The sequence below is a fragment of the Sinocyclocheilus anshuiensis genome, unplaced genomic scaffold (assembly GCF_001515605.1).
Source record: "Sinocyclocheilus anshuiensis isolate Anshui unplaced genomic scaffold, SAMN03320099.WGS_v1.1 scaffold697, whole genome shotgun sequence".
NCBI lineage: Eukaryota > Metazoa > Chordata > Actinopteri > Cypriniformes > Cyprinidae > Sinocyclocheilus > Sinocyclocheilus anshuiensis.
In genome coordinates this window covers 720,781-733,196 of record NW_015538036.1, presented here as the reverse complement: position 1 = coordinate 733,196, position 12,416 = coordinate 720,781, and the positions used below count along the sequence as shown (strand labels likewise).

Sequence of the window (12,416 nt, the reverse complement as noted above, 5' to 3'; positions counted from 1 at the left end):
CATCGACTGCAAGATGGACTCATGGAGACCTTGGAGCTCCCGCAGATATCGGTCCTCTCGCTGCTCCTGAGTGTTGATAAATCTGCGCATCAGGGAAATCATTCCCTCGCCAGCTGTAGCGTCAGGAGTGACGGGCTTGGTCGGTGGTTGACTGGCTTTTGGGGAGACTTTGGGAAGACTCGTGGCTCTCTCCTCATCCTCCGTAGTCTCAGCAGAGTTCCAGGCCGCCTCCTCCTCTGACGCTAACTTCACTTGGGATCGTAAACCCACCCTGGGTTTTCTACCTTTCGGCGCTGTCTTGCGAGTAGCCATCCCACCGCTGCCACCAAATGTGATAAAGCGAGCACCACCAGCTCGCTTGGGACGTAACAAGTGTCCGTAAAAGATGTTAAAAAAAAGATGGCTCACTCGCAACAGCACTTTCGATGCACGGTGTAATTTATTTACAGTGCCAAAAGTGTTAGTCCACAGTGAAGTATTTACTGATGCACAATAAAACAAAACTCAAAAGTATCAAAGAAACAACAAAAGTGGAAAACAAAACAGAGAAAATCCAAAAATCCAAAGTACTTATGTACAGGTAACACGTATCCACAATATACAGGTTTGAGGTTCACTTGAGGCACCGTAGTTGCACTCTCGCTTTGACTTGGTAAAACAAGTCCCGTTTTAGGTTTGGCCTCATATAGGCCAAACCCCGCCCCCTTTCTGGGCCATTCCAATCTCAGGTAAGTATAACATTTAACACACAAACAAATACCACATCTATTTGTCATCTGTTATATGATGTCAATAATAATCAATTTCGGATCTCTATATATATATACATATAATAAACACATAATCATTTCACACCTAATACATTTAACACATACTTCCAACACTTAAAATACACACAGAAACACCTATTCATACTAGACAATGGTTTCGCCAGCTTCCGGTTGCGCTGCGCCGGCGCAACCAAGCCAGTGATGTCATAATCGGCCATCGCTCGTTCGTTCGGTTTGGCCGGCGCAGTGTTTCCCGCCGGAAGACTGACTACGCCCACACAGACAAACATCACAGGGACGAAACTACACGACAAGTGCAGTGTAAGTGTATGAAATGACCGGGAAATGGATATGGACAGAGGAGAGTGCTGAAATGGGAGAATGTCTATGTGCTATCAGGATTGCGTGTGCACCCGCTACTCTGACAGCGGCACCAGCGGGGAGGAATGGTACGGTGGATGAATGAGGTAAGTAGGCGGGTGTGTGTGTATGTGTGTGTGTGTGTGTGTGTGTGTGTGTGTGTGCTAGTGCTGCTTCCCCAGCGGTGGCAGCTAATGTGACTTTATCACAAATACATTTGTTACAAAAGATAAATATTTATTCAGCATATTAAAATGATTTCTTAAGAATCATGTGACACTGAAGACTGAAGTAATGGCTAATGAAAATCCAGCTTTGCCATTGCTAAAATAAAATAAAATTTTAAAATATATTAAAATAAAACTTAATAATAAATAATAATTCACAATATTACTGTTTTACAGTACTTTATCAATTAAATGCAGCCTTGTTGAGCATAAGAGACTTATTTCAAAAACATTATTTCTGTGGAAACTGTGATACATTTTTTTAAGATCCTTTGATGGATAGAAAGTTCAAAAGAACAGAAGAAAAATTCTTACTGACCGCAAACTCTTGGCCATGTAGTGTATAGAGAATATTAAGTCTACTGAGCATCTTGACTGCTCTTGACAGCCATAGATTATCGTCATGATAAAAGGGCAGTAATAGTAACAGCATTAGTAACAGCAACATTCATCTGGGGCAAGCAAACTGCATTTGCACCTGTGCGTTGAACACACAGGGAATACATGAATATCATGGAAGCAACTGGGCAGTTGAGTATAAATGTTTCCCTCTACAAATCATGAGGAGATTGGAAGCCATTAGGCTCTCTGACGATGGAGCCATAGGAAGCCACGGCTCATTAAGGCAGATTGCAAATGTCATTTTGCTGCTTCCTCCCTGGCCTTGTATTGAGGGATTGCAACGAAATAAATTTTGCATAGAGTCTGGGTTTTTGAATCGAAGCCAAAGCACGCATGACCCCCGGCAAGTGTGATTAAATCACTGGTGGAGCTTTCAGAAGGAAGGTCAACCAAACCGCATTAAGACTGATTCCTCCAACCCTCTTCCCACCCAGCTTCTAGCCAATCGCCATATATCGCCATCTTTTATCTAAATAACTCTCTCCTTGTTCCACTCCCTAGATTGCCTGTTTGTAACTGACTATTTCACCCGGACACCTCGCAAGCTCAACGCCTACCGCTCTTTTGCCAGCGTGGAGCTGTTCCACTTCAACGTGCCTGAAGACACCATGGTGGCTGTTTGGAACCTCATCACCTTCAAGGAGCAAGGGGGCACCTTCGGAGACAGCTGCCCGGACCGCAATGTGACAGTGTGAGTTGGCTAAATCTCCAGGTTACATCCACTGAGGGTTGGCTGGGGGGGGCAGACAAGGACAACAGCGTAATGTGGTCACATATGTCCAATCAGCATTTTAGATGAGAGGAGGGGATATGTAAAAGCCAAATGTCACATGCGTGAATATAATGACCTTTCTGGCACGCACACTGAAGAGTACTCACTGTTTGCCCTGATAAAATAGCATTGGATCATTGGATCAAGGATCATTTCCCAGATGCTGATCATTTTCTGTGCTCTCCATAAAAAGGCATTTATCAAGTGTGGTGCTGGCAGAATTCACAGCATAACTGCACACTGGAGATCCATAAGCATAAAACACCAAGTGACACAGATAAGATTTAAAATCCAAATCTGACACTTTTACTAATTTCACAGGGTCACATTCAGTAGAATTGTTTTAATCCATTCTAAATGGCCTCTAAAATTAGGATGGTCCTATATTTTTATTAGTCATAAAAGACATTGAGTCATTTGGTTATCAGCTCAAGGTTATAAAACAAAAAATGACCTTTTTTGGTTGACGAGAATATGGGATATTATCAGATTTAGCACAAGTTAAGATCAGTTGACAGAATTTGTGGCACAGTGTTGATTACCGTGACAAAAAAAACATTTCATTAACTGGTATAATGTTAATATATCAATCTACTGGAGTACTAATATCTGTTTTGTACCATTGTAATACATCAACAACCATTAAAAACAGGTTGTGATGAGAAAGTCACACGATGAATCAAAGATAATCACAAACAGCTCTTCCACAAACTGAGGAGGTAAATACTAATATATAGAAGGTGCACAGTGTCATTCACACAAATACAGAACACCGTTATGGAAACAGAACACGCATGATTGTAAAATAATGCAATAAACAACAATTTAACAACATTAGATGTCAGATAAAACCCTAATGTACACAACTGATAAGTAGAAACAGTTATTTCAATGAAAAAACATCAAATGTGAAGTATCATGCAGGGAATTCTGAGAATGTCAATTTATGTTTTTTCACTGTATATTATACAATGACTTGTTCTTTTTCACTTCCATAAACCATAATTTTAGCAGTGCTTTTACTGTAAAATGACATTAAATGTAAGGTTAGCTGTATTGCAGTTTATTCACTGTATATAGTACGGAAACATCCTGTTAACCAATTAACAGTTTTTTTTAATGTGGCATTTTTACAGTCTTTTACTGTTAAAATCGCAATCTTTTTTACAGTGAGGGTTTTATGGGTTATCTGTCATGGCAACAAAGTTTGTAAAATTGAATATAATTTTACACAGAAAAGGTTAGTAAGTAATTTTCACACTAAAATATTTGTATTTCTTCGAAACCATTTTTAAATGTTTACAGATTTGCTGCATTCACTTGCGTTGTAAGTGCCTCACTGTAACCCAGATACTTGTTTTAAAGAAAAGGATGGTCAAGTTGAAATAAATTGTGGTGGTAATCAACACTATGCTGTTGATTATGCCAAACTTGTATTGAACCCTGAATATCTCATTAAACCTGGTCAGATTTTAAGCCAATTTTACAAATAAAAAGCAACAACATTACCCCATTTCCGTGCTTTCTAGGCACAGATGAAGCCAAAAATGTCCTGAAATTAAGTGTGAATACTCTCACTCTTGTACATTTTTCCTCCAATGAGCTCTCAGATACTTCACAAGGTGTTCTTTTAGCCTTTATCTTTCTCTGTCCATTTCTTTCAAGTCATCCTTGAATGATCCCAGTGCACTTTCATAGCCAGCACATGGTGTGCAGCACAAGAGCTGTTGTTAAAGTTAGTCTTGGCCCTTGGGTAATCAAAATGGAGAATATTATTCACTGAATACTCAGGTCTTCAAATCCCAGCACACTGGCTGTCATTAAAGTTCCATCAAAACACTGACCTTGTTATTGCCTGTCACTGAATGTACATCATAAGTGGTGAGGAAGTAACTCCTGGCTGTCTTTAATTGTGTGACATTATAAAGAGGAGAAGAGACTGTCCTTGAGTCAATGTTCCACCACTGGTTTCTCTGACAAATAGCCCCATCACAGAGGTCTGCTTTTCATGCATTCAGCATTAACATTAGAACATTAGTGTATGCTTTATTTGTTTGCTACTACTTTGCTGCTACCGCTGCTGCTACTTTGACCTTAAAATTAACATAAAAGTAGCATTAACTCTAGCATTAAGCACAGGTTATGATGTTTTAAATGCACTCCCTCCACAGATGCTCTCTGGCTCTTATGCTTCTTTGATGTCAGATTTCTTTCAGACTGTACATATAGAAGAACTTTCTCAAGCCTCCTCTTTTATCTCCCAGGGGTATATAATATTGTGAATAAACCTCTCTGGTGGCCTCAAGGGAAAGCTACATGAGAAAGTTGCGATATAAACAGTGATCTCAGTGTTAACTTCGGAAGGACGTATTTTAAACTCATAATGTCAGTCATATCTCCAGGGGAACATATTGCCTTTCATAATTACAGTAAGTATGCCTATGTTCCAGTTTGTGCGATAATGAAATACGTGTCTTCGGGGCCTATCAAGTAATATAAATGGCCTGTCTGCGATTTAAATATAAATATATACAAACCCGATTCCAAAAAAGTTGGGACACTGTACAAATTGTGAGTAAAAAAGGAATGGAATAATTTACAAATCTCATAAACTTATATTTTATTCACAATAGAATATAGATAACATATCAAATGTTGAAAGTGAGACATTTTGAAATGTCATGCCAAATATTGGCTCATTTTGGATTTCATGAGAGCTACACATTCCAAAAAAGTTGGGACAGGTAGCAATAAGAGGCCGGAAAAGTTAAATGTACATATAAGGAACAGCTGGAGGACCAATTTGCAATTTATTAGGTCATATATATATATATATTACTTCTTTTGACAGGAGTGTACCCTATATTGAGTAAAATAGTGGTATAGATACATCTAACCATCCGACTGGATGGATGAATAGAAAGATGGCTAGACAGAAAGAAGGATGGATGGCTGGTTGAACAGTCAAAGATGGATTGAAAAACAGATGGAGGAATGAATGGATAGACAGAAAGATGGATGGATGGATAGAAAGATGGCTAGACAGAAGGATGGATGGATGCATGCATGGACAAAGATGGATGTATGGAAGGAAAGAAGGATAGATATAAAGATGGAAAGATAGATGGACGGATGGATAGATGAAAGGAAGATGGATAGAAAGAAAGTTAGAAAGTAGATGAAAGGATGGACAGAAAGATGGATGGATAGAAAAATGGCTAGACAGAAGGATAGATGGATGGATGGATGCATGAACAAAGATGGATGGATATATGGATTGGTGGATGGATGGAAGGAAAGAAGGATAGATATAACGATGGAAACAGAAATATAGATGGACGGATGGATGGACGGACGGATGTATATATGGATGGATGGATGGATGAAGGGAAGATGGATAGAAAGAAAGATGGATGGATGGATGATAGAATGATGGATAGGCAAAGAGGGATCGAAAGATGGATAGATGCATGGATGGATGGATGATAGAAAGATGGATGAATATATATGGATGGATGGATGGATGGATGGATGGATGGATGAATACCGATGGATGAATGGATAGAAAGAGGGATGGGTAGACAAAGATGGATCGAAAGATGGATGATGAATGCATGTTGAGGGATAGATGGATGGATAGACAGAGAGATGGATACATCGATGGATGAATGGATAGAGAGAGGGATGGATAGAATGATGGATAGACAAAGATGGATCGAAAAATGGATGCATGGATGGATTATAGAAAGATGGATGAATATATATGGATAGGTGGGTGGATGGAAGGAAAGAAGGGTAGAAAAAAAGATGTATAGATAAAGACGAATGGATTCACAGACAGACAGAGAGTTAGAAAGAAAGATGACTATATGGAAGTTAAGAAAGATAGATGGGCCTCCATAGATTGCACTGTTTGTGCGTACAGAACATTTACCGCACAAGTTTTGCCATGAGGCCCCAGGTCTTCTTGCTGTTTTCATAATGAACAAGGCAGGGCTCCATTCTGTCGATTCAGCTGTCAGATAGCATGCAGGGGGTGCCATAGAGAGATGGTAATTAAAACAGGCTGTACTCGGAGCTGGGGGACAGATAAAGCGGGAGGTAAGATAAAGAAACGGGAGAAACAGTACGACTGGGTCTAGTGGATAACAGCCCTGCGCTACAGCCCATAGATCAATATGATGCTGCCGGACAGGCCGTGGCAACTCTAATTGCGGCCCATACAAACCAGGAGGCCTGGGCAGAAACAGAGCTCCTGAGGTCCTCCCAGCAGTCCCTTTTCGCTGGATCATCCTTCAAACATCAAGCCAATGCTTTTGGGAAGCCTTCTTATGTGGAACTGACACACCACATCAGATAATCAATGTGCAATGTGGGTTTTAGGGATAAGTGATGTAATGTTCGGATTCACATTATAATTGAGGTCAAAGATGTGATTCTCCAGTCTGTTTGTGTCTGGCGTCCTGGCTGAAGCCTGGAGTCTTTGCTTTATCTCTCCCTCATCAATAATAAGACAGCGAGTGTCATGCACATTAATGATCTTAAGATCTAATTCATCTCACATGCTCGCTGAGGGACCGGGCACTCAATGCACGAGGCATGGTAATGCGAGACAGCAAAACAATGATGGAAATCACCTCACCTCAATTAGTCTTCAGCACTCAATCTGCATTTCATGCCTGTTTGTTTAGACAAATACAAGAACAAGAACAGCAAGATTTATGCCATTCATTTGCATAATGCAGGATCTAGGGGGTGAGATTGTCAACAGACCTAATCAAGACATAAACTAGGAGATGAGTGACAAAAACACAAAGGCTGCATGTCAAATTTTTCATTTTAACCTCAAAGTTTACCACAGGTTACGTGCAGAACAAAGTCCGTTTTGAGGACTAAGGCTGTGTAGGTAAAACATTTACCCAGCCTTCCATTCACAGTGGAGGAGGGACAGGACAAATATCACCAACAATCACATTCTACTTGTACAATGACTGAACACCAATGGAGAAATAATAGCTAAATATTAATGGGTTCCATTCACGGGTCTAGCTAAACACTTCGCCTCCAAAGTGCTCTCAAGCGCCACAGCTGGGTGTTTTCAAAAGAGCGCCTGGCATTTTCAGCTGGCAAAGAAAAGATTGGACATATGGCCTAAATGTAAACTACTCCTGCTATGTGCCAGCAACACTGAAGTAATGCCTTGATATCTGGAGTATATTAATATCAAGGTTTTAGACCTGCCTCCCAGCAGAACTCTATAACTAAATGTTATGGTGTGCCTCATTCGTCTTTCTGTTCGTCTGCTGTCCATGGTGCTGAAAACAAGGAGAGGCGACAACTCTAATAATTACGTGCTTGTGAAAATGTCACTAAAATTTCATATGAATGTATGCTTTTTTTTTTGGTTAACTGTGAAGAACTTTTTTTCTTCTTTGTAGGCTTTGACGTAGGCTACATGTATTCAAAGGTAATAATTACGGCTGTCAATTTAGCATGTTAATTTTGTACATTAAATTATAAAAAGTTTTAAACTATTTATTCTTGCAAAAAAAAGCACCTGACACATCAGTGGTCATTACTTATATGTAGTATCCCCAACTGTGCACATTTTAAATGCCTCCTTTCTCTGATGCACTCATTTCTTGTCTTGGAGTCTCTAATATCAAGCTGATGAGTTCAATGAGATGCATTTGACTGAACCCATGTTTAAAGATAAAAAAACAAAACAATATATTGAGTTAAAAAAACATCTAATTGATGTCTATTTAATGCTTTAGGCATGTTACATATCTACTTTTCATATCACAATATAATCCTTTAAGCTTTTATCACCGTATTGAAAATATCCTTGACCAATAAAACAATAGTGCAATGGACTGAACCTAGATATCTTTTCTGGCATACTTTAGTCCAGATTAAAATAATACAAAAATCTGAATGGCTGTTTAAAAACATATAAATATGGTTTGACTTACTTTATTCTCTGTGACAAACTGAGTGTCAGAAACGTATAGTTGTGTTATGTACCAGGTTAACCAGAGTATTTTTTCTTTTCTATGTAATAAACTTGCATTTGCATTTAGCTTGTTGCATCATACACACAGTGTTGTAAATTTTTGATTAACAAGAAGATAATGTATGTTCTAAAAGGTAATAAGGTACCAAGACTTATTCGCTGTATTTTGAAGTGCCTGTGATAATTCTGTGCATAATCATTTCCAAAATATACTGTATTACTGAATGCGTACACATACTTACAGTATTTTCAAATTACCTTCATGTAGGATCTTTTCTCTGAAAATACTGATAAATGTAATTATTTGCTATTAATTTGATAGATTAATCATCATATCATGTTTACTTGATTGCATTTGTTTTAATGGATTGACATTCATAATACCAATTAATGTCATTCTTATCTGTCTCCCAGCTTTTGTGAGTGCTCATTTGTGTTATTTTTGTAGCCAAACTTGCCTTGTGTTAATTACCAAACCTTGTTTTTTTTCACCTTGTTTCAAACTCTCTCCAGCCTAATTGACAACTAGATATTAATAGAGTGTGACCTTAAACATTGTGAGGAAATGCACTGACTACAGAGCATGTTGATCTGATTATGATGATCTGTTTGCTGAAGGGCCAGTTTACATACAGCTTGGACTCTGATCTTATAGGATAGCTCTGTATTGCTTTCACATGTATGGATGTATAACTAATTGGGTCACAACAGAGCACTGCATGCTCTGCAAAGGAAAATGAAGCCAGACCTTTGGAGCAATAAATTGCATACTGCATGTCATATTTTATATGGCATGTTTTTTTCGCCTTGTGTGAGCTTAAGTATTTGAACTGTATAGATAAGAGCATTAAGGATGCATGGTAGCTTCGTCAGGTAGATTCATTCAGTCCCAGGGAAATGCTAATTTACAGTACATGCTAAGTTAATTAGAAAAAAAAGTGTCTTTTGCTGTGGTCATTTATGTATGTGTATGTAAGTCCTGTGTCACGGTATCGCACCATACTCAAAATTGGCATTGTTGATTATCTTTTAAGAAAATGAAGAATAAAATTCGGTAACACTTTACAATAAAGTTCAGATTGTTAATAGATAATTATTAGATTAGAATCATTATTTAGAATCACGAACAACAATGTTTTACTGCTAACTAATTTTTAACATTACAAGATGCATACATTGAAATAAATTACTTAATATATTATAAAAGAACATTAATTAATTTGGAAACATGAATTTAGCAGGATTTTATACATTTTAGTTTATATGGTTATATAAGTTATATAATAATAGGTTCTATATTTATCATTTTTTAAACTAACAGTAACCTAAATGAATGAATACTAATTATCAATACTAAAATAATTGTTGTTAATTGTTTGTAAATAATACCTAATATATTAACTAATGTTCACAAATTGAACCTTATTGTAAAATGTTGCTATTAAAAACATAGTTTACCCAAAAATTACAAAAATTAATTAAATAAAATAATTAATTTGCTGAAGATTTACTCACCCTCACGTCTTTCAAGATGTAGATGAGTTTGTTACTTTACCTGGAAAAGATTTTGAGAAATGTAGCATTACATCACTTGCTCACCAGTGGATTGTCTGCAGTGAATGGGTGCCGTCAGAATGAGAGTTCAACAACTGATAAAACGTCTCAATAATCCACAACATGACTGTAGTCCTTCAGTTAACATCTTGTGAAGAAAAAGCTGCATGTTTTTAATAAACAGTTCCATCATTAAGGTGCTTTAACTTTAAACCACTTTTATCACTTCTGTCCAAAATACATTAACTGATAAACTAGGATTACTTGTGGATTATTGTGATGTTTTTATCATCTGTCTGGACTCTCATTCTGACGGCACCCATTCACTGCAGAGGATCCACTGGTGAGCAAGTGATGCAATGCTAAATTTCTCCAAATCTGTTCCGATGAGGAAACAAACTCATCTACATATCAGATGGCAGCATTTTGGGTGAAGTTAAAGTTTAACATTGTTAAAAAATAACCTAGCACCATAGCTGCCAGTCTGTGCACTGTGTTCATATTACCTGCACGAATGTCTTTATAGTTTGAACACTCCCTCAGAACTACAAGGCAGCGTCTTAGTACAAATCTGGAGCTGCCACTGCAGCCTCAAAGGAAAAAGTTCATGGCTCAGTGCAAAACACAACCCAGATAAAATCATTATCCAGAGCTGAAAACATCTATCTGACGGTGCTGAACACAAGCTTGTGCTTCAACAACGTTGTCACATTCACGTAAGCAGTATGGGGTCTCCGGCTTAGAATAAGACCCCGAATGATGGGGCATGTTTTAGGTACACTAGCTCAGAGTACAAGAAGGGCAGGATGACTTATCTAATAACCCTGCAGAGCTCTAGCAGAAGTACTTTGAGTTATTACCTGTCAAGGATCCAGGACCTCTGGGTTAGCATGACCATCTCTGAAGATTGCATGTCTGTTTCATGAAGGAGAAACACACAAAGAAATCTGAAGACATTATAAGGCCATTCAAAGAAACATGGGAGAATTTGTATTGAAGGTGTATTCAAGTCATTGTATATATGAAGAGTTCAGATGCAAAAGCCTCTAAGTGCCATCTAAAATTTTCTTCTAAAATGAGAATTTTTTTGATCAGGCTCCTATGTTTAGGTTCAGTAATTTTACTCTAATGGCAATGTATAGGTCCTTTTCTATGCAATTAAAGTGAAATAACTGAACAAAAATATAAGAGCCTGATAAAAATGCTCATTTTAGAAGAAAATTTCAGACGACACTTAGAGGCTTTTGCATCTGAACTCCTCATATGCCTTTTTTTTGTGTGTGGATTAATAGCTAGGACATAAAGTGAGCATCACATCATTGACCCAGATTTCAAAAGGAATATTTTTTTCAAGAGGGTGCTGCACTACCTGAGTAATGGGAAACAGACGGCTTTCTCCAAGTGTTATATTCTTCTTTTGGTGGGTGTTTAGCTAGCTGTGCACAGTTATGAAGATAAATCCATATGTGAACACTTAAAATGTGTCAGTGATGAATGCAATATCAGTATTCGTCATGGGCACGTCTGAATTATTGTGTGACTTGTGGTGTCGTCTGCCGCTCGTCTGAGGAACCACACTCAGTCTTGAGTTTTGATGCCAGAAGATACATTTTATTTCATCATCAATGAAAATAAAACGGAGATGCTCTCTGCAGCGAAACATCTCCAGAATGTCTTTCTGTCTCTCTTTTTATACAGGTTGGATTTTAAGGCGTGGGATATATATCCCATACAGTTGTCCATACATAGAATGGCTCCTTTGTGCACACAATTCTCCCTAGAGAGAAGGCCCCCCCAAGTCTTGTTATGGTGAAGAAAGAAAGCCCCCACTTATCCCAGCACACACCTGGAGGACCAGTATAAGGTTTGCCTCTTCCTCTCTGGCCTCTGTATTGGTTTTTGTTTCCATTGAGTTAATTTTTGCTGTAGCTCTTTCTCTTGGCTTTTGAGCTTTTGCTCTTTTTTTCTGTTATGTTCTACGGCATGAGACACATGGTCACACAACTCTTTGTGTGTTTTAGAGTTTAAACCGACCGCATCCTCCAGCCTGCTCCTTAAGGCTGGCGGCATAGCATCAATCACAGCATGTCTAAACAATGTTGCCATTAATGGGTCTCCTTCTGGATTCCCTTCAGTCTCTTGTTTCCACCTTTTCAGCTGTCTCTGGACATATGTGGTTGGATTTTCTGTGTCACCCAGATCTTGTCCTTTTAATGATTTAGGGTCCAGTCTGATTGGGTACTCCGTACGCAGTGCCTGCCACACTGCTGGACGGAATGCATCAAAAACAATTCCATCCATATTATGAGAGTTCA

At 38.4% G+C, this 12,416-nt stretch overlaps 1 protein-coding gene across 1 annotated transcript in view; it reads left to right on the top strand.

Annotated features, from left to right (window-relative positions):
• tmem8b (transmembrane protein 8B) overlaps positions 1-12,416 on the top strand; it is a 164,937-nt gene that overhangs the window by 64,435 nt on the left and 88,086 nt on the right. Inside the window, exon 2 of the mRNA XM_016476532.1 lies at positions 2,261-2,450. Within this exon, the coding sequence (XP_016332018.1) occupies positions 2,261-2,450 (190 nt within the window). The remainder of the gene's footprint in view (positions 1-2,260; positions 2,451-12,416) is intronic.